Source organism: Zingiber officinale, chromosome 9A (genome assembly GCF_018446385.1).
Source record: "Zingiber officinale cultivar Zhangliang chromosome 9A, Zo_v1.1, whole genome shotgun sequence".
Taxonomy (NCBI): domain Eukaryota; kingdom Viridiplantae; phylum Streptophyta; class Magnoliopsida; order Zingiberales; family Zingiberaceae; genus Zingiber; species Zingiber officinale.
The window spans coordinates 122,728,726-122,756,186 of record NC_056002.1 but is presented as its reverse complement, the minus strand read 5'-3'; the positions used below and the strand labels follow the sequence as shown (position 1 = coordinate 122,756,186).

The window sequence follows — 27,461 nt, the reverse complement described above, 5'->3', positions numbered from 1 at the left end:
TTTGGATCGCCTGCGGAACTTAACACGTTTGATCCAAAACTTAATCTATTTGTTCTTTTAGGTTTTGACTTGGATCTCCTACGGAACTTAACACGTTCGACTCAAATCACCTTAAGTTATTAATTCCATTAAATATTAATTTTCATAATTGGTTCCCAGTACTGACGTGGCGAGGCACATGGCCTTCTTGGATATGGGAGCAACCACCACCGACTAGACAAAACCTTTTATGAAAAGCTAATATTTAATTTCCTAAAATAACTTTAGGTTAACCGAAAAGAACAATCAAATCACAAGGAAAAATAAAACAAAAGAACACATCATCGAAAAACATATTCGAAATACTAGAATCGTAAGCCTCTTGTATTTGGTATTATTTCCATAAATAACTAGCATGATGCGGAAAGGAAAAATTACTAGTTATACATTCTAGAAAGACCTCTTGATCTTCTACCGTATTCCTCTTCTAACCTCGGACGTTGTGTGGGCAACGTTCTTCCGAGATGAGAAACCACCAATCACCTTCTTCTTCCTTGCAAGTTTCAGCCATCAAAACATCTTCTAGGATGAAGAGGTTCGGCCACCACCACCATGTTCCAAGGGATGCTAGAAACGAGGCTTGCTTTCTCTCCTTCTTCTCCTTCCTTGATCCGGCCACTAACAAAAGTTCCACCAAGAGATAAGTTTCGGCCAACAAGAGGAGAGGAGAGAAAAAGGGTCGGCCACACCACCAAGGAAAAGAGGGAGAAAAATAGAATAGAGTCATTAGCCTTGAAGCCTCCTCTACCCCCTCTTTTATAATCCTTGATCCTGGCAAATAAGGAAAATTTAATAAAAATTTCCTTAATTCTTTTTCCATTGAAAAGGAAAAATTATTTAATTAAAATAATTTTCTTTCTCAATTTTATTTGGCCGGCCACATAAATGCTACAAACAAGGAGAGTTTTAATTAATTAAAACTTCCTAATTTGTCTCCAGAAATTTATAAAATTTCTCCAATAATTTAATCCCTTCATGATTGGTTTATAAAAAGGAAATTTAATAAATTAAAATCTTTCTTTTAAACATGTGGATAAAAAGAAAGTTATCTCTAAAAATTAAAATCTCTTTTAATCTACAAATAAGGAAATATATCAAATCTTTTCCCAATCTTTTGTAGAAACTAATAAAAGAGAATTATTAATTTTTAAACTTTCTTTTAAATCATGAACATGGTTAAAAAGGAAAGTTTTCTTAAAATTTAAAATCCTCCTTTAATCAACAAATAAGGAAAGATTTCAAATTGTAAACTCTCTTTTAAACATGTAGATTATTTACAAATAAGGAAAGTTTTACCAAAAATTAAAATCATCCTTTTAAACTACAAATAAGGAAAGAGATTAATCTCTTCTCTTAATCTTTGTAGAAAACTATAAAAGGAAATTTTAATTTTAAACTCTCTTTTAAAATCATGATATCCACATAAGAAATAATTTTAATAAAATCCTTTTAATATTCTAGTGGTCGGCCACCTAAGCTTGGGACCCAAGCTTTGGCCGACCACCTATAGGCTCATCCACTTGGTCTTGGCCGGCCCTAGCTTGGGTTCCAAGCTAGCTTGGCCGACCCCATTAGATGGGTAAGAAGGTGGGTATGCGGTGGGTATAAATCTCTATATACTAGAGGCTACGATAGGGACCGAGAGGAGGAATTGGTTTTGGTCTCCCGATGAAATTAAGCATCCCGTGTTCGCCCCGAACACACAACTTAATTTCATCAATAATAATTCATTCCACTAAAGAACTATTATTGAACTACCGCACCAATCCCAAATTACATTTTGGGCTCCTTCTTATTATGAGTGTGTTAGTCTCCCTGTGTTTAAGATAACAAATGTCCACTAATTAAGTAAGTTACTGACAACTCGCTTAATTAATATCTAGCTCCAAGAGTAGTACCACTCAACTTCATCGTCATGTCGGACTAAGTCCACTTGCAGGGTTTAACATGGCAATCCTTATGAGCTCCTCTTGGGGACATTCTCAACCTAGATCACTAGGACATAGTTTCCTTCTATAATCAACAACACACACTATAAGTGATATCATTTCCCAACTTATCGGGCTTATTGATTTATCGAACTAAATCTCACCCATTGATAAATTAAAGAAATAAATATCAAATATATGTGCTTGTTATTATATTAGGATTAAGAGCACACACTTCCATAATAACTGAGGTCTTTGTTCCTTTATAAAGTCAGTATAAAAGGAACGACCTCAAATGGTCCTACTCAATACACTCTAAGTGTACTAGTGTAATTATATAGTTAAGATAAACTAATACCTAATTACACTACGACCTTCCAATGGTTTGTTCCTTTCCATCTTGGTCGTGAGCTACTGTTTATAATTTATAAGGAACCGATAACATGATCTTCTGTATGTGACACCACACACCATGTTATCTACAATATAAATTAATTGAGCAACTACATTTATCATAAATGTAGACATTTGACCAATGTGATTCTTATTTCTAGATAAATATTTATACCAAAAGCTAGGCTTTTAGTATACACTCTAACAATCTCCCACTTATACTAAAAGACTAAGCTGCCATATCTGCTGCCATACATCTGATTCCCAACCCTTCAACATGCCCATCAAAAGCTCTTGCCTTAAGGACCTTAGTGAAAGGATCTATAGGTCATCACCTGATGCAATCTAGGCGGCAACAACTTCTCCTCGTTTATACGATTTCTCGTATTGGGTGGTACTTGCGCTCTATTGTGTTTACTTGCCTTATAGACTTATGGTTTCTTCAAGTTTGCTACTGCACCAACATTATTACAATAAATTGTAACAATCTTTGGACAAACCAGAAATCATATCTAAGTCTATCTTGAGGTTATTGAGTCATTCAGCTTTTATGGCTACCTCAGAGGCTTGCCATATACTAAGCTTCTATGGTGGAGTCCAGAAAAACACCTATGCTTATCACTCTTCCATAGTTATGACTTTACCTCCTAAAGTAAACACAAAACCCCGAGGTTGACTTATTATTATCCCTATCCGATTGGAAGCCAAAATCCATGCAACCCACTAGGACCAAATTATCTGCCTTGTAAGCTAGCATATAATCTCTAGTGCCTCTAAGGTACTTCAATATATGCTTTACTGCAGTCCACTGTCCTTGTCCAGGGTTACTTTGATATCTGCTAACTATGCCCTTGGCAAAACAAATTTCTGATTTCGTGCATAGCATATATTAGGCTTCCGATAGCCGAAGCATAAAGAACTGCCTTTATTTCCTTTATCTCCTTTGATGTCTACAGAGACATATCTTTAGATAAAGTTAAAAAGTAAGAAACCTTTCTTGGAGTTTTGCATGCTTAAAACGAGCAAGGATTTTTCCGACGTATAAAGCTTGGAATAAGTAAAATATTCTTTTTTTGCGATCCCTTTGATCTCAAGAATATATACATTCTCCCAAGTCCTTTATATCGTATTGTTTGGACAACCATACCCTTACTTCTGACAACATTTTGATATTGTTTCCAACTACCAAAAATGTTATCTACGTATAGTACAAGAAATACCACCACGCTTCCATCACACCTTTTGTATACACAAGACTTATCCAGTTACTAAATGAATCCAAAGGTCTGGATTACTTTGATAAACTGGATGTTCCAAGACCTTGAAGCTTTGTATCAGTCCATAGACTGATTGAGCTTGCACACAAGATGCTCTTAGCCCTTTGCAATGAACCCTTCTGGTTGCTTTATATGGATGCTTTCTTCAAGACTTCCATTAAGGAATGCTGTCTTGACATCCACTTACCAAATAGATAAAAGAATCCGGATAGACTTAAGCATGGCTACCAGTGAAAAAGTTTCCTTTTTCATCTAGCCTTGCTTTGAAAGTTTCTACCTTCCTATCTATCCCTCTTTTCCTATTATAGACCTTTTTATACCCAAAGGCTTTTACACCATTTGGTGGTTCTACAAGCTTCCAGATTTTACATATATTCTAATTCTGTTATTCATTACTCTTTGCCAAGATATTGCATCTTTATCTTGGAGTGCTTCGTCATATGTCCGGAGATCAGGTTCATGTCCTCCAGGGATCGATTCCAAAAACTCTCCCAAAACATGAATCTTTTTAGGTTGCCTAACAACCCTCCCACTACGACAAGGCACTTTTTGCAATTGTGTATCATTTGTGATACGTGTTGCAGTTTCCTTGTGGTATCTCATCTTGTACAATTGGTACTAGGTTAGACATGTCTTTTATTATTTCCTTAAGAACAAGTTTTCTTATGGGCACATGGTTTATTACATAGTCCTTTTTCTAAAATTAGTCATTGATGCTAACAATGACCTTCTGATTTTTAAGACTATAAACCTACTTTCATTTCTCTAGGATAACCCACAAACAAGTGAATTCCTGTCCAACTTATCATTGTCTCTCTTCAGCATATGTGCTGGACTACCCGAATCCAAATATGCTTTAAAATAAGCTTACGCCTATTCAGCAATTCTATATGAGTAGAGTTCTGACTTTGGAAGGTACTATGTTCACTTCCGTTTCCAGAGTATATCCTTAAAATGAATTTGGTAAAATAACTCATCATCAATCTACTTATTTCCATAAGAGTCCTATACCTTCTTTCTACTACACCATTCTGTAGAGGTGTACCAGGTGCAGTTAGTTTGGATTGAATCCCTACTTCTGATAAGTGACTCCTAAATTCTCCCAAGAGGTACTTGCCACTATGATTTCACCATAGTGTCTTTTTACTTTGTCGTTTCTCCACATCAGCCTAGTACTCTTTGAACTAATCAAAGTACTTAGTCTTGCGGTACATTAAGTAAATTTATTTGTATCTTGAATAGTTGTCTATAAAATAGACGAAATATTCAATACAACCTCTTGTCATAGGATCACACAAATAAGAATGAACCAATTTCAACATATTTTTGACTCCATACCCCTTAGACTTGAAAGCTTCTTGGTTATTTTTCCTTCCAAGTAAGACTCGCAGGTTGGAAAGATTTCCACTACTAATGAACCCAAAAGTTCATCAGCTACCAATGAATCATACTTAAGTTAATATAACCTAGCCTTAGATGACAAAGATATAATTGGTTCATTTCCGAAGGTTACTTTCTCTTAAAGTTAGAAGATGTGTTACTAATTTCCATTTGTTGCATCGTGAGAGTTATTGGATTTATAAATTTCCAACCAACGTACCAGAACAGATAACTTCCCTCTTTTTCTTAATAACAACTTTGTTATTAAAAGAGGCAGAATATCAAGTTCTTTGAATAATTTAGAAACTGAAAACTAGTTCTTTCTAAACTTGGTGCGTAAAGACAATTACTCAAAAATCTATATTTTATTCTTATCAAAAGATAAACATCTCCCACTGCAACAGCTACCATTTTTACAGTAGTACCCATATGGATGGTGTTTTAATTTTCATTTAGTTGCCGGGTTTCCTGGAACCCTGCAATGAATTACGGACATGATTAATGGCATCTGTATCTACACTCCAGGTTCTGGTAGATAACACTATTAAACATGTTTCAACTAATGAATTAAATACACCTATGTTGTTCTTAGTTTTAAGAAGACAGTCTACCTTAATGTCCAAGTCCTTTTTCCAATCATTACAATTGGGACTACTAAGCCTTTTCTATAGTATGACTACTAGGGGATTGACAAATATTTAAATCCTAAGATTCACAAAAATATTTGGTCAAGATCAACTCCTTAAAAATCCTCATGAATTTTGTATGCCACGATAGTGTGGACGTATACAAAATTGAAGAGGAGATTTTATTCATTAATTTTATTATCTCGACAACTTTACTTTATGACGAATAAAATTAATAGTTGATCTGTCTTTGATCAAATATTTGGTCAAAAACTTTTGAATTTAAAAAAATATTGATTCCTCCAACAATATTATTTAAATTCACCAACACCTCAAACACCGTGAATTTTGCATGCCACGTTAGTGTGGACGTATACAAATTCAACATTTGTAAAAGGAGGGGTTTAACCCATTAATTTTATTATCTTGTCAACCTAACTTTTTGACAAATAAAATTAATAGTTGGTATCATTTGGTCACACAAATAATAGCAGTGACTCCGATGGGGAGGATACTATTAGATGTGTCTAAGTGTATACCATTACTTGACACTAAGTCCATTAATAAGATTATGCCCCTTCCGTTGGGGAAGATCACACGCTCTTAATTAACTTCCTATAGTCATCCAAAAATGGAAGTCTATTCTAGTGATCCACAAACAAGCTCATCCGTTATGGAGGAAGGCACTCAGAGTCAACGCGCAAGCTTGTTTGCATCACTTACAAACCAGTAATGGAGACCATGGGATTTACTTAAAAATCCCTCTCCCACTTAGTTATTTATAAATGAGGAATTTTAACTATGATAGCCTACTAAATATGTAAACTAACATGCACACACAATATAATATAAAAGCAATAAATAGAAAATCTAATTTTCAACTATTATGGCTTTTATCTCTAGTTATCCTCCGTGTATTGTCATCCCAAGCTGCTGCCATATTTGGCCACTGCCACCGGGTCTAGCTGTCGCATCCATCTTGCTCCTAGTTCCACTGCGCCTCTGGTCCTTAGAAGGTTCCACGCTTTGCAAGATTCGATCCGCGACATAAATAGAATTTTACATTTTGATCCAATATTCCATAAAAGGAATGTACATGTATCTAGATCAAAAATAAAACCCTAGTAAAACTAAATACAGCTCCTGCTGTATTTTATAATACAATCATGCACACACAATAAAATGCCCTTGACATGTCCAAGGGTCCAATCACACACATAATAACTATAAGCCATAATAGTTGGATCCTGCATCCACAAAGTTAGCACATCCTACTATTATCCTGCCTAAATTATGTATGACATGTGCATAATTAAACTAATACCAAATACACAGAGGCAAAACCCTAGCTCTGATACCAATTGTTGGTTGCTACTCGGAAAACCTAGAGGTTCCACTGTACAAAAATTTTGTACAAAGGTCTGAACCTTTTCCTAGCTACCATGTGTTCTTTTAAATTAAATTTTGGATCGCCTGCGGAACTTAACACGTTTGATCCAAAACTTAATCTATTTGTTCTTTTAGGTTTTGACTTGGATCTCCTACGGAACTTAACACGTTCGACCCAAATCACCTTAAGTTATTAATTCCATTAAATATTAATTTTCATAATTGGTTCCCAGTACTGACGTGGCGAGGCACATGACCTTCTTGGATATGGGAGCAACCACCACCGACTAGACAAAACCTTTTATGAAAAGCTAATATTTAATTTCCTAAAATAACTTTAGGTTAACCGAAAAGAACAATCAAATCACAAGGAAAAATAAAACAAAAGAACACATCATCGAAAAACATATTCGAAATACTAGAATCGTAAGCCTCTTGTATTTGGTATTATTTCTATAAATAACTAGCATGATGCGGAAAGGAAAAATTACTAGTTATACCTTCTAGAAAGACCTCTTGATCTTCTACCGTATTCCTCTTCTAACCTCGGACGTTGTGTGGGCAACGTTCTTCCGAGATGAGAAACCACCAATCACCTTCTTCTTCCTTGCAAGTTTCGGCCATCAAAACATCTTCTAGGATGAAGAGGTTCGACCACCACCACCATGCTCCAAGGGATGCTAGAAACGAGGCTTGCTTTCTCTCCTTCTTCTCCTTCCTTGATCCGGCCACTAACAAAAGCTCCACCAAGAGATAAGTTTCGGCCAACAAGAGGAGAGGAGAGAAAAAGGGTCGGCCACACCACCAAGGAAAGGAGGGAGAAAAATAGAATAGAGTCGTTAGCCTTGAAGCCTCCTCTACCCCCTCTTTTATAATCCTTGATCCTGGCAAATAAGGAAAATTAAATAAAAATTTTCTTAATTCTTTTTCCATTGAAAAGGAAAAATTATTTAATTAAAATAATTTTCTTTCTCAATTTTATTTGGCCGGCCACATAAAAGCTACAAACAAGGAGAGTTTTAATTAATTAAAACTTCCTAATTTGTCTCCAGAAATTTATAAAATTTCTCCAATAATTTAATCCCTTCATGATTGGTTTATAAAAAGGAAATTTAATAAATTAAAATCTTTATTTTAAACATGTGGATAAAAAGAAAGTTATCTCTAAAAATTAAAATCTCTTTTAATCTACAAATAAGGAAATATATCAAATCTTTTCTCAATCTTTTGTAGAAACTAATAAAAGAGAATTATTAATTTTTAAACTTTCTTTTAAATCATAAACATGGTTAAAAAGGAAAGTTTTCTTAAAATTTAAAATCCTCCTTTAATCAACAAATAAGGAAAGATTTCAAATTTTAAACTCTCTTTTAAACATGTAGATGATTTACAAATAAGGAAAGTTTTTACCAAAAATTAAAACCATCCTTTTAAACTACAAATAAGGAAAGAGATTAATCTCTTCTCTTAATCTTTTGTAGAAAAATATAAAAGGAAATTTTTAATTTTTAAACTCTCTTTTAAAATCATGATATCCACATAAGAAATAATTTTAATAAAAATCCTTTTTAATATTCTAGTGGTCGTCCACCTAAGCTTGGGACCCAAGCTTTGGTCGGCCACCTACATGGCTCATCCACTTGGTCTTGGCCGACCCTAGCTTGGGTTCCAAGCTAGCTTGGCCGGTCCCATTGGATGGGTAAGAAGGTGGGTATGCGGTGGGTATAAATCTCTATATACTAGAGGCTACGATAGGGACCGAGAGGAGGAATTGGTTTTGGTCTCCCGATGAAATTAAGCATCCCGTGTTCGCCCCAAACACACAACTTAATTTCATCAATAATAATTCATTCCACTAAAGAACTATTATTGAACTACCGCACCAATCCCAAATTACATTTTGGGCTCCTTCTTATTATGAGTGTGTTAGTCTCCCTGTGTTTAAGATAACAAATGTCCACTAATTAAGTAAGTTACTGACAACTCACTTAATTAATATCTAGCTCCAAGAGTAGTACCACTCAACTTCATCGTCATGTCGGACTAAGTCCACCTGCAGGGTTTAACATGGCAATCCTTATGAGCTCCTCTTGGGGACATTCTCAACCTAGATCACTAGGACACAGTTTCCTTCTATAATCAACAACACACACTATAAGTGATATCATTTCCCAACTTATCGGGCTTATTGATTTATCGAACTAAATCTCACCCATTGATAAATTAAAGAAATAAATATCAAATATATGTGCTTGTTATTATATTAGGATTAAGAGCACACACTTCCATAATAACTGAGGTCTTTGTTCCTTTATAAAGTCAGTATAAAAGGAACGACCTCAAATGGTCCTACTCAATACACTCTAAGTGTACTAGTATAATTATATAGTTAAGATAAACTAATACATAATTACACTACGACCTTCCAATGGTTTGTTCCTTTCCATCTTGGTCGTGAGCTACTGTTTATAATTTATAAGGAACCGATAACATAATCTTCTGTATGTGACACCACACACCATGTTATCTACAATATAAATTAATTGAGCAACTACATTTATCATAAATGTAGACATTTGACCAATGTGATTCTTATTTCTAGATAAATGTTTATACCAAAAGCTAGGCTTTTAGTATACACTCTAACAAACAGAACCTTGCTGAATCGATCCTTCGATCGATTGGTAAGTCTGGATCGATCAGCCGATCGATCCAGAAATTCCTTCGTGCACAGTAGCGTGCTGAATCGATCACTGGATCGATCAACAAGTCTGGATCAATCAACTGATCGATCCAAACAAAGTTTTCGTATATAGAAGCCACCTGAATCGATCAGTGGATCGATCAGGCCATTCCAATCGATCCACTGATCGATTGGGAGGCCTGATATCAGCTGCAAACCCCTATTTAGATTCCTTGACCATAGGGGATGTAATAGATGACATGTATATCTTAGATTACACCCCTTAGCATATGTCTGATAATAAAATTCTGAATTTAGTAGCAGTTAGCAAAGATTTAAATTGGTGCAGCTTTCCGCACCTAGACTTAGTGATGGTCATGGATATAGCTTAGCACAGCATAATGTGACGGTCCGGCCTCGCAGCCTAGTCAGTAGGAGGCGGGTCGCTACAGACCGTTGCATCCCAACGGCTCGATACCAGCCCTCTGTTCGCTTCCAATCGACTGCACCAGTCGACTGATGAAACCACCAGTCGACTGCTACAATACTGCTACAGTAACACTACAATACTGCTACAGTAAACCCTAATTCTAGGATTTTACCCCGAGTACATTCACTCAGCACTCGTTCTCGCCCGACCAACCTAGACCTAGCCTTCTAGCCTCCTCCATCAGCCTTGCGTCCCTCGGATGTCTCCCCATCCTTCACGTCTTGCCTTCTGGAGCTTCCATCGGCCTTGTCATTGTTGTCGGGTCTTCATTTGCCAAGAGGTCGCACCTCCGGGACTTCGTCCATTGACAAGTCACACTTGAACTTACATTGCCAAGACTATATGCTTGGACTTACATCGCCAAGACTCATCCTTGGACTTTCCTCCTTTTCCAAGATCCCAATTAGACTTTTCTTGTTGTACCTGTATCCTGCACACACACAATGCATATCAAATACAACAATAAACCTAACTTAAACCTTTACCCAAACATCAAAACCTAGGGTACCCAGATTGCTCCAACATCTCCGACCTCGGCATTGGACCGAAGAGCAACGAGAGCAATCAGAGGCGGACAAGGAGGTAACGAGAATTTTGCATAATTTACTACCTTCTAATATTTTGTTGAGTGTAGGTGAAATCACAAATGCAAGTGATCTTTGGAAAAAGATCATTGCCTATCATGAAGACCCTACACAAGTCCAAGGAGTGGAAGAGCCCAAGGAGAAGGGCTCATTGGTCCAAGAAGAGAAGGACCAATTCGATGTTGACATGAGGTCAACATCCGAAGAAGAGGAGGAAGAAAAGATGCAATCCGATGTTGACGAGAGGTCAACATTCGAGGAGGAAAAGGAAGAGGAGGAAGAGAAAGAGAAGGAAGAGGTGGAAGAGGAGAGATCTTCCACATCCTTAAGAGATGAAGAAGTGGAAAAGTCCACATCCTCAAGTGAAGAGGAAGAAATAGAAGATGATGCCATCTCTACATTGCAAGAAAAATCAAATGGAGGATCAAGCATCAACCCTACAAGTAAAGGTATAAAGATTTCAATTATTAAAGATAAAAATCATATCATTTGCTTTGAGTGTAGGGAGCATGGGCACTACAAGAGTAAATGCCCTAAATTGGCCAAGAAGAAGGGACAAGTAGCAACAAAGGGCAAATAAAAGCTCAAGGAGACCAACCCTACAATAAATAAAAGCAAGGAGCACATTGTGTATTTCTCTTGCAATCAGAAATGACATTACCGAAGTCAATGTCCTAAAGCGAAGAAGCCAACCAAGGTGATTAGAGGAAGCACAAATCTAGGGGGAGCTTGTAAGAGCAAACACAAGGTAAATTTTATTAATGCAAATTCTCTTAGAAATGATAAAAAACATGCTAGTTCAAATTTAAATCGTTATAATGCTATTTATCATGAAAATAGAAAGCATGATAAACCTAAGGACAAATATATACCTCCTCATACTAGATCTACCATACCTAAGGTTAGGAAGGTAGATAACTACTTAGGCAACAATTCTAAGGGCTTTAGATATAAGCCTAAGGCTAGCAATGCTCATAGGAATCAACAAAAATCCAAATCTATGGATTTAGTAAGGGAAAACCAAGTCTTAAGGTCAAGACTTGATAACTTAGACAGAACCTTAGCAAGAATGGAAAACTTGCTTAAGGGGCAAAGTGAGCACAACCTTGGGAATGCTAGACAAGAGCCATCCAATGGCTATAGAGGGTTGAGATACAAACCTAAAGCCAAGAAGGATGTGACTTCCTTTCATAGGATTCCATATAGTTATGGAGTCAACCCTAGGATTAGAGATCAAGTCAAAGATACTAGGGAAGGAATCCCTACAAGTACTTTTGGCAAGACCAATGTGACTAAGACTTCTAAGAAGTCTAACAAAGTCACAAAGAAGGTCACAAGGGAGACCATCCCTAGAGTTGACCTAGTAAAGGTGGCTAAGGCTCCAAAAAGGTCAAACAAAGTCACAAATAAGGTTACAAGGGGAGTTAGCCCTAGAAGTGACATAGTGGAAGTGACCAAGGCTTCTAAGAAGTCAAGAAAGGTCCTTAGGAAGGTATCTAGGGAAGTCATCCTTAGTGAGTACCTAGAGCATCCAAGGAGCACCAATAGGTTTTGGGTTCCTAGGAACATATTCTCTACACCCTAGATGAGTTTAGAGAGTGTCAACTCCAATTAGAAAGGTAGTTAACCCAACCTTGGTAAAGTTGACACTTGAAGAGCATTTTCAAGGTTATTGCTAACCTTTGAAAATGAAAAAGATTATTAGTGTTACTCTTTGAAAGAGTAAAATGTGTCAAAGTTTGAGAAGTCGAATCTAATTTAAATTGACACACTTGAGAGAAGCAAAAGTAATGCCAAATTTGGAATTCAACATTTTCTTATGGAAATAAGGGAAATGTAAACCTTAATCCAAATTTGTCACTCTTGGAAAGAGTAACATGTGCCAAAACCTAAGAAAATTTAATTTAATTTAATTTGGCACAATTGGGAAAATATAAGAAATATCAAATTGGGATTTTGGTACTTTCTTAGGGTAATTAAAGGAAAATCTAGGTCCTAATGTAAGATGTTTACTCTTTGGAAGAGTAAAATGTGTCAAACTTTGAGGATTTGAATTTAAGTTAAATGGACACATTTAGAAAAGGATAAGAAATGTCAAGTTGGGGGTTTGACATTTTCTTAGAAGGCTAAAGGCGAATCTAAGCCTTAATTTGATTTCATTTACTCTTTAAAAGAGTAAAATGTGCCAAGTCTTGTGGAATTGGACTTAAATTTAAATTGGCACAAGTGCAAAAAGAAATACCAAGTTAGAAATTTGGTATTCTATTGAGGGGTTAAGGGAAAATTAAAACCTTAATCAAATTAATTTGGAGAAAGGATAAGAAATGTCTAGTTAAGATGTTAGTATGTTCTTAAGGGATTAAGAGCAAAATTAAGTCTCAATCTAAATGCTTGATCCTTAAAGAGAGTAATATGTGTCAAACAAATATTTGAGGATTGAATTCTTAATTTCAATTGCGACAAATAGAAAAGGGGTAAAAGAAATACCAAGTTAGGTTTTGGCATTCCTTCAAGAGATAAGCAATCTAGGACTTAATTTTAAGGTTTTAGCTAAGGTTTAAGGATACTTAGATAGATTATCTAGGTATATGTTATTTATGCTAAAATGCCATGATTAATTACATATTATAGGTCATGACATTATGTGTTGCATTCATTTTATTATGAAAAATACAAAAATACCATGTCAAGTCATACATACATCATGTAGTTATAGGAAATTTTCTTTTGATGTATGTCATAACATATCATGCATCATGTTTAATTCTTTATAATTAAGGACAAAAGGTATTTATTATAAATGGTAAATATCCCAACAAGTGGGATTATACCAAGTGACATCCTAGGTGGATGATCATAAATCTCTTAATGACTAGATAGATATGCATGATCCCTTAGTTTAGGGCAAAACCAAATATACATCTCACAAAAAATCATAAGGTGACTTGTATGTGTTTTAATACACATTAGATACAAGTGAGATATTAGGATGGTGAACAAAACTTAATATGTTGATTTAGTGCATCTTGTTTAGTTTTAGGTTCATCAAAACACATAGTAATTATGTGTCTTCCAATCATTGGGAAAACTAATGTATAAGTTATGTACATTGAGCCCAAAGAACATGATTGGATATTGATTTTGAAAATGATTTTAAAATGCCTTTGGAAAACCTTAGTGAAGACTATCTTTTGATAGTGATCATCATTGAATAGTTAGACACAAACTTGAAGAAAACACTAAAGTTGTTACAAGTTTTCAAATTTGTGTCAATCTTTGAAAATAAGAAATATTTTTATAGAAAACTATTTTACCTTGATAAAGTATACCCTAAATAATGTCTACATGAATTTTCATGATTTTTAGAATTTTGTAGAATTTTCGGGGAGTTTCTGAAGTCTGCTGAAATTGAATTTCAGAGATATCAGAAACCTAATTGATCAACCGATCGATTGGTATGGTTTCAATCGATCAGTCGATCGATTGGGAAGCCAATTTCCACGAACAGAAGGGTAGTGAATCGATTGACCCAGGCTGGATCGATCAGTCGATCAATTCAGAGGGCATTTCTGCGAGCAGTAGCTTGTGGAATCGATCAATGGATCAATTGAAGTGATTTGAATCGATTGAGTCCCAACTCAATCGATTAGGAAGTCTAATTTTGTCCTGAAAAGCCTGATTTCAGCACTTCAAGTCACTTCGAGTCCTGTTAACCACTCCAAACCCCTTCGAATATATTTGTATACATTTAAAGGGATTTTTTTCATGATGAAAACAAGTATGGATTGGTTAAGAGAAATCAAAGTGAAGGTTAGGATAAGATTTAGTTTAAATTCTGAATTTTAGAATCTCAAAAGTTTGAGTTTTGATTTTCCTAATTATTTAGGAACACCAAGTCATTGTTGGTGCAATGATAGAAGTTTGATCATGTTTTTAGGAGGAGTTACTCTTTGAAAACATAAAAATCTTTTCAAAGACCTTGGAAGGGGGTTAAACCTCCGTAATAAATTTATACTCAGGGTCGAGTATTGGGGAGCAATGGAAGATTGGTTATCTTCATTGCTAGGATGATAAATGCTCTCAGATGCGCATTGTGGCGTAGATTACTACTCAAGGGGGAGCATTGGGTTAATTAAGGGAATCAGACCTTCATTGGTAAAGTGAAAAATGCTCTTGGATGAGCATTGAGAAGAAGATTACTACTCAAGGGGGAGCATTGAATACAATGAATGGGAGTTTCATTGGGAAGTTGATGCATGCTCTAGGATGAGCATTGTGAAGTGAAGTAGAGCTCAAATGGGAGCTTTGGAGACAATGAAGAATATGAGATCTTCATTGTGGGGTTGTTAACAACATATGAGGTTGTTAACAACTTATGGAGAAGAATTTATTTTCTTGGTTTGATGTGTGACAAAAGCGGAGAATGGAAGGTTAAGTTAGGCCTTCATCCCAAGTAGGGGGAGTTTGCCCTCTAGGAAAGGGAGAGAATGAAGGAAACCTTCATTCATGCCTTGTCATGAAAATGTTAAGGCTATGGGATTTAGCCTTGTGATAAAGAAGGGTTAAGGCTATAGGATTTAGCCTTGTGATAAAGAAGAGGTTAAGGCTATGGGATTTAGCCTTGGTATAAAGAAGAGGTTAAGGCTATGAGATTTAGCCTTGGTACAAAGAAGAGATTAAGGCTATGAGATTTAGCCTTGGTATAAAGAAGAGATTAAGGCTATGGGATTTAGCCTTGGTATAAAGAAGAGGTTAAGACTATGAGATTTAACCTAACTTAGAGGTATTGCCAAACATCAAAAAGGGAAAAATTGTTGGGGTAATTTCCCTAGGTCAAGTTTGACAAGTTGACTAAGCTTGAGTTGAGTCAAGCTTGAGTCGGGATTTGAGTTTTGATTTTTGACAATATAAAGAGATTGCTGGAGCAATCATCTGGTTATGGAAATGGTCAAAGGGTTGACCAGGTTGATGAGAATACAAGTCAAGTAGGTCAAGGTTGACAGGAGACTTGACTGGAAAAGTCCTAACTGGAGGTTAGGCGTATGGAAGACCTAACTGGAGGTTAGGCATATGGAAGTCCTAACTGGAGGTTAGGCATATGGAATTCCTAACTGGAGTTTAGGCAGTGGTGGAAGTCTTAATTGGAGGTTAGGTAAATTGGAAGTCCTAACTGGAGTTTAGGCAGTGGTGGAAGCTCTAATTGGAGGTTAGGCAAATTGGAAAGCCCAAGTGTGATCTTGGCAAAGGAGAAAGTCCTGGTGAGGAGCCAGGTAATTGGGAAGTCCTGGTGAGGAGCCAGACAATGAAAAATCCAAGTATAATCTTGGTAAAGGTTGTAAGTCCAAGCATGTGGTCTTAGCAAGATAAGTCCTAGTGTGACTTGGCAAGGAGAACTCGATAACTAGGATGAGGCCGAAGGAAGCTCTTGAAGGAGAGGCGTGAAGGATGGGGAGATATCCGAGGGACGCAAGGCTGATGGAGGAGGCTAGAAGGCTAGTTCGAGGTTAGTCGAGTGTGGTGGTATAATCTGACAACTAGGCTGAGGTCGAAGGAAGCTCCTGAAGGCGAGGCGTAAAGGATGGGAGATATCCGAGGGATGCAAGGCTGATGGAGGAGGTTAGAAGGCTAGTTCGAGGTTGGTCGGGTGTAGCCAAATGCTAGGCATGGAAACCCAACAGGTCACGGTTGACCAGGAGTTGGGTTGGAGGCTTTGGACTTGAGTTTGAGTCATGTCTAGGCTGGTCAATCGATCGGGCGATCGATTGAACCAGGGTCCAATCAATCAGTAGATCGATTGGAGTGTGCTACTATTGTGGGAAAGCCCAATCGATCGGTCAATCAATTGGGAGGTGAAATCGCAAGCACAGAAGTCTTTCCAATCGATCGGGCGATCGATTGGGAGCTGCCAATCGATCAGCCGATCGATTAGGCAGGGAAGTTCTTGAGCGATCGCGAGAACACAGAAAGGCTCTGAATCGATCGGGCGATCGATTCAGACAATCCCAATCGATCGGTCGATCGATTGGGCAGCAGAAGCTCGCGCGTAGACGCGAGAGCACAGAAAGGTGCTGAATCAATCAGGCGATCGATTCAGGCAGTCCCAATCAATCAATCGATCGATTGGGAAGTGACTGTTACGCAGGATGCAGGTGATGGACGACTGCGATGAAGTGGTGCTGACATGGCAATCGATTGGGGATGAATTGGATCGATTGGGAGCATTGTTTAAAGCCTGGGCAAAGCGTCTTCTCTGCAGATCTCTTGCGATCTTTTGTACAACTCTTCAACGATTCTTCATGAGCTTTCTCCGATCTATTCATGCCAGTTCTTGAAGGCACTTGGGGAGTTTCTCCATGATTCAAGAGGCGACGACAAGCACAAGTAAGCAAGAAGAAGGGTGTATTACATTGTATTTTTGTTTCTTCTTCTTGTGTTCGTGTTTGTGTTTGTGTTTATGTGTGAGTACTGTACGAGGCTTCTCTGCCTCCGGCTGTGACCGAGAAGGAGGTTTTCATTAGTGGAGTGAGCGTGTCGTGTGGATCCTTGGATTAGTTACCTCTTCTTGAGGTGAATACCAAGTAAATCCATAATGTTAGCGTTGTGTGTGTCTTTTGTTTATTTCCGCTGCACATTATCAAGACGAAGCAACCGACAAGCGCGACGAAACGCTATTCACCCCCCCTCTAGCGGACATCACGGTCCCAACAGAAGGGAGTCGTCATCTTCCCCTTCTCCATGCCGACCCCACCCTCGACACCGCTCCTCCTCATCGCCTCTGGCGCTGGCCATCCCTGGTTAGCGAGATCACCTTCTCCTCTCTCCCTCTCCTTTCGTCGGCACGCGCCGCGCGTCGCAACTCCCCCTCCCCTCCTGTGCGCGAGCTGCCAGTGCTTTGATCAATCACGGTCAGATCCCATCGCTGCCACAAGTCTCCGGGCCGTTGTCACCGTGCACCCCCTGCGGGTTAGATCGCGTCGTTACCGTAAGCCTCCGGGCCGCCGCCGCCTTGCACCCTCTACAGGTCAGATCTCGTAGTTGCCACAAGCCTCCGGGCTGTTGCTGGCGTGCACCCTCTGCGGGTCAAATCTAGTCGTTGCCGCAAGCCTCCGAGCTGCTGCCGCCGGCCCTCTTTGGTTGTCGTCTCCCGCAACAACCCTTGGCTGATCCACGATCTTTGCCTGCTTCATAGCGCCATCATCGTTGCCCTCTTCCTGTCTCCACTGTATGTCCCCTCCGACGCCCCTACAGCAACCTTTGATGTCTCTACAGCCGACTCCGACATCCTTACAGGCGACTCCGGCGGCTTTACAACCGCTGTCTCCACCGTTTTTAGCGTAGATCCGACCATTGTCGTGTGCCGCCCATCGAGTCGTTGTGTGACGACTATCGAGCCGCTATGTTTCACTTTTCGTACCATTATGATTGTGACTTACTGGTATTCTCCAGTCTACGTGTCGTGTTCCGCCCTACGTGCCATGTTCCGGCATGAGTGCCGTGTTTTGGCCTGCGAGCCGCTGTGGTATTCCGGCTCAAGAGTTGTCGTCATATTTCTACCGACATGCCGCTTATTGGATCCATGCTGCATCGAATTCCATGTCGTCGCCCCCAGATCCGGCTCCTCAGCTGCCTCACATTCGTCTACTCTTTAGGGCCGCGACGACTTGATCAACATTGCGACCAGCTCATCGATCCATCCGAGAGCGCCCCCCGGGGCCAAGGTACGTTATTGTACTCACCCTGTATTTATTTCGTTGTTCTACTATTATTCGGCTGCTTATATATTCATAAGACCTGCCTCGAGTATCGGGGTACCAGGGACCAGGACAACCTGGTCGCTGGCCGTAGGTACTATTGACCAAAGGACTTCTGATGACTTGGTCAACATAGAAGACAGCTCACCATCCGAGTCATGGAGATGCGGTCAACATTCCAGACATGTCATTCCGATAGTTCCGTCTTCTCAAATTTCCGACATGATCAATAATTATTATTATTATTATTATTATTATTTTAATATAGAAATTTAAAGAAAAAGAGAAGATTGCGAGGTAAAATGAATTTCGTTGCATTGGATTTCTTGTTGCTACACCACTCATGAAAAACTTAACAATTCATCCTTATTTATATATTTTTAGATGACATGAAAATTAACAAGGCATTAAGAAAATTAAATGTATTAACTAATAAGATTCATGAATCCATGAAAAATACTTAAGATGAAATTAACTTTACTTCTTGTAGAAATAGAAGAGACATTTAAAATCAGTTTATAATTTGATTCTTGATCCAACATGTGCCATCAATGGATATTAATCGAACTTGACAAGGTAGGCATAAATCACTAAGAAAAGCTGAAGCAATGATCAACAGACAACAGGTCTGAAACAATCATTCAAATGGGGCTTGAAAACAATTGATCAGCAGAAAGGCCATGGTCAATGAAATCCAGAGAATCAGCAAAAAGTTGTCTAGTGCAGCAGTCAACTGGTTAAGGGTGATCAGAGTCCACCAAAAGTTGACTCCCTTTTTCGCTTTTTGAGGTGGCATGTTGAAGGAGATTTGCGTGACTCAGGGACCATCTCAAAGTCCACTGACATAAGTTGCTGTTGCTGTCCATTACTGCACGCATGTTGGAGTTACTGCAGGAAAATAAAAGTGCATTCGAGCAGAAAGGCGTACTGTCTTGTTGTCCAACTCTGATAACTTACTTTTTCAGGGGTTTTATCTTGTTTGTTTGTTTGTGGTGATGTATATAGTAATTGAAACGATACAATTTGTATCGTTTTCAATGAGAATATATAAGCTACATGGAAGGCTGGAACATTCTTTAAAAGTAATGACAAACTTTATACAATTTGTAGTTTAGGATTTTATATTACCACAGAGTGCTAAGGTTTATTTTGTTATATATATACTTTGTTCGATTTTAGGGTTCAACAAACTTAAGCTACTCAAATTCCAAGGACAAACCTTATGGTAAATCCATAAAATGTCTTCCTTTAAAAATTTAAAACAATTTAGATTCATATATTAATTTTATGGTTGTGAATGACTAACTATTTATTGGTTTTATCTTGCTTAAAGGATGAACAATAGAAAAGCTCACATTACTATCAATATATAATAAGATTTGAGTAGAAATTCATGCATGATGAGTCCACGAAATCAATAGGACAATAATAATGCTATATATATATATAAACTTGCTCCAAATTAGAAAACAATTAAATGTGTATAAAAACTTAGCAAATTGCTAGGAGCAGAAAAATGATATTTGTTTATGAAATCAGATGACTATAAACTCACATTATAAGTTCTAAAGAAAGGGTGTAATTCAATTGTAAATGAAAGATAAAGATGCCATCCCAACTATGAATCTATCATTATCATCTTATATTAAATAAATTAAAAGTTAAATACCCACGTGCTATGCAGCACCGCCAACCCCACCTACGCTCGAATCTCTGCTCTTAAGGAGGGGCTGCGCGGTACTACGACGATGCTATGCGCCTTTCCACCGGAAGACCCATAACGCCGCAACGGACCACCGCAAACGCAGGTCAAACCGTCGGGCCCGCATAGATATGCCACGAGTAGAACTCGCGGGCGCAACGGCCACAACGTGGTTCCGACGACGTGGCACCGCCACGTCATCGCTTCGTGGGCCAAGCGGAGGGCCCGAACGTGCACTACCTGGCCGCCCCGGCGTCGCGAGCCAAGACAAACGCGTGCGATGGTCGCGCGCCTCGTGACCACCACGCTCGGCCGCAGCCGCTGCCACATCGCCACCCTCCGCCACTCTATATATCTCCTTTCCCCACTCTCTCGCTTCCTCACTCCCGAAATTTAACCTTTTCCTCCCTTCTCTTTCTCTCGCGGATTTCTGCTGTTGCGATGGCGGCCAAGGGAAACGGGCCCCCTCCGGCCGGGGCGGAGGAGGCGGTGGAGAGGTGCCCGGTGGAGGAGGTGGCGCTGGTGGTGCCGGAGACGGACGACCCGACGTTGCCCGTGATGACATTCCGTGCGTGGTTCCTCGGACTGGCGTCCTGCAGCCTCCTCATATTCCTCAACACCTTCTTCACCTACCGCACGCAGCCGCTCACCATCTCCGCCATCCTCATGCAGATCGCCGTGCTGCCCATCGGCCAGTTCATGGCCTCTGTGCTGCCCAACCGGGAGGTAAGGATCTTCCCCGGGGGCTGGGGATTCAACCTCAACCCCGGTCCTTTCAACATCAAGGAGCACGTCATCATCACCGTCTTCGCCAACTGTGGCGTGTCCTTCGGCGGAGGCGATGCCTATTCCATCGGCGCCATTACGGTGATGAAGGCCTACTACAAACAGAGTTTGAGTTTCCTCTGCGCGCTCGTTATTGTGCTCACGACTCAGGTCAGCACACAAGAAATTCCTCCTTCCTTTTTCCCTTGGATTTTACCCTAAAATCTCCAATTGTTGCCACTTGTGACACACAATCTGTTTACCTGATTACCAACAAGAAATTCTTTCCCTCATTCTTTCATTTGAAGATTGTTTACCTGAACTCATTTTTAGCATGTAATTTGTAGTTTCTTGAAAAACAAAAACAAAAAAACAAGGGCATATGTAATTTGTGTCTTTCACATTTGTTTAGAGTCTTGAACTTTTACTAAGACAAGAATCTATCTTTATATCCGAGGCTCCTACTAAACGATCGAGGATCTTCGATCATCTTGTTTTCATGGTGACACACAGCCTCACCTTAATCTACGTTTGCGTATGGTTCATGTCTGTCTCTAGCTATTAGGCTATGGCTGGGCTGGGATGATGAGGAAGTACTTGGTGGAGCCAGCTGAAATGTGGTGGCCTTCTAACCTTGCTCAGGTTTCCCTCTTCAGGTAATTCCTTTATCGCGAATGAGTTCCTAAGATGCTTTGCTATCCAATGCACATGGATGGTGGTCATTCACTCACAGTCTATGCTGATAATATTCGCAAAGATCAAAAAATTCCAAGTTAGTGGAACATTTCTCGTTACTTATTCTTTGACTGACTGACTGACTGACTGACATCGCAGAGCTTTACACGAGAAGGATGAGAGATCGAAAGAGCTAAGCCGGATGAAGTTCTTTCTCATATTCTTCATTGCCAGCTTTGCGTACTACACCTTGCCCGGCTACCTCGTGCCGATATTAACCTTCTTCTCATGGATGTGTTGGGCGTGGCCTCACAGTGTCACTGCTCAGCAAATTGGATCAGCGTACCATGGTCTCGGCGTCGGTGCATTTACACTTGACTGGGCAGGGATCTCTGCGTACCATGGGAGTCCTCTCGTCACTCCATGGGTCTCCATTCTCAATGTGGCTGCCGGATTCATTATGTTTATTTACATAATAGTTCCTGTGTGTTACTGGAAGTTCAACACATTCGACGCGCAGAAGTTTCCGATATTCTCCAATAAGCTCTTCACTACCACAGGCCATCCATATGACACTACCAGGATATTGACGCCGAATTTTGATCTGAATGTTGCTGCATATGAGAGCTACGGAAAGCTCTATCTTAGTCCTCTTTTTGCACTCTCGATCGGATCAGGATTTGCAAGATTCACAGCGACTATTACCCATGTCATCCTTTTCCATGGAAGGTAGTACGTGCTTAATAGCTAGCTTTGTTCTAGAATTTGTTCTTCTTTCAGATGTTTTTCTTGATTTAATAAACCTCTGTCTCTCTGTCTCTCTCTCTTCAGTGATATCTGGAGGCAAAGCAAGTCAGCGATGAACTCTGCAAAGTTGGATATCCATGGTAAGCTGATGAAGAAATACAAGCAAGTTCCTCAGTGGTGGTTCCTCGTTCTACTGCTAGGAAGCATTGTATTATCACTAGCGGTGTCCTTCATTTGGAAACAAGACGTGCAGCTGCCATGGTGGGGCATGATATTTGCTTTCGCTCTGGCTTGGATCGTTACGCTTCCCATTGGAGTAATTCAAGCAACCACAAATCAGGTATAGAAGAAATCAAATCTTCCCACAACATTGTGTAATACATATATCTAGATATAGCTGATCGTCGAGGAATTGCAGCAACCTGGATATGATATCATCGCCCAGTTCATGATTGGGTATGTCCTTCCCGGAAAACCAATTGCTAATCTCCTGTTCAAGATCTATGGAAGGATCAGCACCGTCCACGCCCTTTCATTCCTTGCCGATTTGAAGCTCGGCCATTATATGAAGATTCCACCTCGGTGCATGTACACTGCTCAGCTCGTCGGAACTGTCGTCGCCGCCGTCGTGAACCTTGCGGTGGCTTGGTGGATGCTCGAGAACATCGCAAACATCTGTGATGTTGATTCTCTACATCCCGACAGCCCATGGACCTGTCCTAAGTACAGAGTCACCTTCGATGCTTCGGTCATATGGGGTCTGATAGGCCCCGCCCGCCTCTTCGGGAACGGAGGGCTTTACCGGAACTTGGTGTGGCTGTTCCTCATCGGAGCGCTCTTGCCGGTTCCAGTGTGGCTGTTCAGCAAAATGTACCCGGAGAAGAAATGGATCCCTCTCATCAACATCCCCGTCATATCTTACGGCTTCGCCGGCATGCCGCCAGCGACGCCAACCAACATAGCTAGCTGGCTCCTCACCGGCACCATCTTCAACTACTTCGTCTTCCGGTATCGAAAGGGCTGGTGGCAGAGGTACAACTACGTGCTGTCTGCAGCTTTGGACGCCGGAACGGCGTTCATGGGGGTGCTGCTGTTCTTAGCCCTCCAGAACCAGGGTCACACTCTGAACTGGTGGGGGTCAGAGCTCGATCATTGTCCTCTGGCGACATGTCCGACTGCGTCTGGAATATCAGTCAAAGGATGCCCTGTCTTCTAGGAATAAAATCCAAGCTAAGAGAATTCACTGATGTAGGAGCACGTTCCGCCATTGTAGATCGTTAACATCGATTGCAGCCGAGTGATGTTATCAAATGCCCCCTCTACTTGTATAAGATGCAAAAGTTCAATTTCAACTCAAATATCTCTTCATCGATTCATGGATCATTTAATATTTTTAATGTCGTACTAATTTTTATGTCATCTAAAAATGTAAAAATATAGATGAAGTGTTGTTAAGTTTGAGTTAAGTGTTGTAGCAGCAAGAAGTACAATAATAATAAAAAAAACATATTTGTTTCCTATTCTTTTTTTCATTTTAATTTTGCCCTTCTTTTTCTTCCTTCAATTTCAATTTAGTATATGAGCTATGATCAAATTAAAGCACTCTCATAAAGTTATGTCTTGAATCACAAGACATATTTTAAACCACAAAGAAATATTTTAAAAAACAAGAAACAAAAGCATAGATTTTTTTTTTCAAATTTATCAAGCCTTTAAGATTTCAGTTTATGAAAAGATTTCAAAAATACCGAGTGTTCAAAGAGCATGAAAAATTCTACAAACGACTTATTCCGGCCAAGACCAAGTGAAAAAGGTTCACTTACCGTCTCTACGAGTAGATTTTGAAAAATTAGATATGAAAGACATTGAAAAAGTTTTAGAATACTTTACATGAATTGATTTTATTGTGAATCAAATGACATCAAATAGAGAAATCATGGAGACCCAAAGGGTGGCGGAGAAAATATTGCAAAGTCTATCAAGCAAATTTGATCATATGGCAGATGCTATTGAAGAATCACAAAATCTTTCACTGATGTCCTTGAAAATTTTGCAAGGAAGATTGGAAGCTCACGAGGTTAGAATCCTTGAAAGAAGTCCTATTATTTCTTCTTCAAATCAAGCTTTGAAATCCCAGTTTACATCTAGGGGTGTCAATGAACCAAGCCGCTCATGAACCAAAGTTCGATTCGATAAAAGCTCGTTTGAGCTTGTTTAATGAGGCTTGTTAAAATAAATAAATCAAGCTCAAGCTCCACAATATTCGGATCGTTAGCTCGTGAACATGTTCGTTAAGCTCATGAATAAACTTTTAAATAAAATAATAATAATTTTGATATTGAATTTATATATTTTACACTCTACTTATGAAATATATAGATAATATATTAAATTTATTTATTATAATAAAATTATAAATTTTAATAAGAATATTATAATTTTCTTTAAATATATAATTTAGTTTTTAATGAATATTTAAATTTATAATTTATATTTATTAAGCTCGTTTAGGCTTGATAAAAGCTCAAATAAACTCGTGAGCCATGAATATATTCGTTAAATAAAGCTCAAGCTCGGCTTAATTATAAATGAGCCAAACTCAAACATTTAAGAATTCAACTCGGCTCGACTCGATTACACCCCTATTCACATCCACAAAAGGTCATGGCTCTTTTTGTGGATGTGGAGGATGTCGAAATAAAAAAGGAAGTGGAAGATTTTCTTACTAACAATCATGAGAAAAAGGTAACGAAGACGTCGAAGAGTGTAAAAAAAGGAAAAATAATTTTCTTACAATTTCCAAAAAAAAAAGAGAATGTGGGAATTACAAAGGTACAAAACCTTTTATTGAATGTTATTATTGTCATAAGCTAGGACATAAAATAAATAATTGTTGTGAAAAATATCCAAAGGAAAAAATGTGAAGCTGGCTTAGTACATGAAAATGAACCTCAAAATTCTTAAACTTTATTGATGGCTAGTGATAGAAATATTAAAAATATTTGGTACTTGGATAGTGGTGCAAGTCGGCATATGATTGATATTAAAAGCTTATTTTTAACCTTAGCAGAAGCTAACCATGGGCGGGTAACTATTGGAGATGCTAAGTCCTACAAAATTGGAGTAGGAGAAATCTCTTTCAAAACAAAGTATGGAAAAATTGATAAAATATGTGAGGTATTTTTTGTTTTTCGTTTATAGAGTAATATACTTAGTGTTGGTCATTTATGTAGGATCAGTGCTATCAAGAGAGGGGTGAATCTCGATCGTTTATTTTTGTCATTCTTTTATTTATTCTATCAAAGTCATTAGTAGCAACAGAATATAAAAAAAAATAAGAAAAAAAGATTGTAGATTTTACTTGGTTCTCAACCCCAGGGTTAGAATATCCAAGGGCTACGCACTCGGCATGAGTCCACTAGTGGTCTCTTTATCAGAAGCTTTCTGTGTTGGATCGAGGAGCACGTGAGCTGGGGGAGAGGGGGGTGAATCACATGGTTTTTAAAAACTTTTTCTTTCCGATTTTATAAAATCAAGTGCGCGGCGGAAAATTAAGTAATAAACGAAATTAAAAAGCAAGCAAAAAAGTATGCAGTCAGTTTTACTTGGTTCGGAACCTTCAGTGACTCTTACTCTAAGACTCAGGTCTCATGGACCTATCGATAGGTAATCCACTAAAACCTCTTCCAAAATCGTTGGAACAGGGAATCGAGTACAAAAAGGATTGGAGAAGTGTAACACGCTACATTTTCCGTTTGTAAAAATTAAGTACAATAATTAACTTTGTTACCAAACATTGTTTGCAGTCAATTAGCTCGAGCTTGATATTTGGGCAGCTTCTCGGTGGTAGTCAGGTGTAGCAGAGTCGTAGCAGGGCAGCAGCAGCAATCCGGAGCAATTGAAAAGTCGATCAGACACGTAGAAGCTCGTATGGAAGTTGTGTACAAAGCCTTGGGAGGGGCACCCTTATAAAGAGTGTGGAAGGCGCCTTCCATAGCCTTGAAGATGCCTCCAATATGAGAAATCTGATTCTGAACAGCTCGCTCCTTATCTACACAAAGTTTGAAATTTATCCATTGGAAGGTGCTTTCATAGCACCGAAGGCTCCTTCTATAAACAATACAAAGGTGTCTTCCAATGATTGAAGGTGCATCGGGTACTGTTCACCTGAGGCCTTTTTGCTCCCTTTACCCTACAAGTTAGGTTAATTCAACATGACAATAATCTAGCCTACAAAACAAAATTAGCAAGACAATAATATGTTAAATTTATGACTTAGAACCTGTCCTTCAGATCAGGATCTAGTCAGGGTCTCAATCTAGGCTTCTGAAATAGACCTAAATTGGACCGATGACTACTATCCCCTTAATCGGGATGCGTCCTCACTTAATCACTCTCCTCCAGTAACTTACCTTCACTTACCCAGTGTCGAGTGAACCCATCAGAAATCAAACATCCCAATCTTCCTTCTAGAATCACATATCCATACTTCAAGAATTGAACATCTTGGTCTTCCTTCCGGAATCGCATATTCGGACTTCGGGAATCGAACATCCCGGTCTTCCTTCCAAAATCACACATCCGGACTTCGGGAATCGAATATCCTAGCCTTCCTTCAGGAATCACACATCCGAACTTCAGGTAATCAGGAATCAAACATCCTAATTGGACTTTCTTCCAATTGAGAATCGAACATCCTGATTGTCAATCAGGAATCAAACATCCTGACTAAACTTCTTGCTAAGTTAGTCAACCCTGCACACTCGGTAAATGTATTAAATTACAACAACACCTAACTTAACTTGTCATTCATCAAAATCTGAGTTAGATCGTTAGTACAAATTGCACCAACAATCTCCCTCTTTTTAATACAATGACAACCTAGGTTAGAGTTAGAAAAAGACATGAAAAAATAGAATAACAATTGATTCAAGGAAGAAAAACTTAAGAGAGATCAATTCTCTTGATCATTTTAGGGTTAAGTTTGTCAAGTTGAAGATTTAATTTTTCTTTTTCTTACTTAATCCTTACC

At 38.9% G+C, this 27,461-nt stretch overlaps 1 protein-coding gene across 1 annotated transcript; it reads left to right on the top strand.

Moving 5' to 3' along the window:
- Positions 1–20,614: 20,614 nt before the first annotated feature.
- Positions 20,615–23,949, top strand: LOC122020456 (oligopeptide transporter 3-like). Its single transcript, XM_042578392.1, has 5 exons — positions 20,615–21,178; positions 21,566–21,663; positions 21,842–22,411; positions 22,514–22,769; positions 22,848–23,949. Exons 1-5 carry the CDS (start codon positions 20,684–20,686, stop codon positions 23,643–23,645), a joined length of 2,217 nt encoding a protein of 738 aa, XP_042434326.1. The 5' UTR covers positions 20,615–20,683; the 3' UTR covers positions 23,646–23,949.
- The last annotated feature ends 3,512 nt before the right edge of the window (positions 23,950–27,461 follow it).

Bases quoted from the DNA above. Each gene is read 5' to 3' on its own strand.
- LOC122020456 (XM_042578392.1), top strand. From the start codon at position 20,684: ATGGCGGCCAAGGGAAACGGGCCCCCTCCGGCCGGGGCGGAGGAGGCG. The intron at 21,179-21,565 runs GTCAGCACACAA...GTCTGTCTCTAG, and splicing joins TTATTGTGCTCACGACTCAG to CTATTAGGCTATGGCTGGGC. The intron at 21,664-21,841 runs GTAATTCCTTTA...CTGACATCGCAG, and splicing joins GCTCAGGTTTCCCTCTTCAG to AGCTTTACACGAGAAGGATG.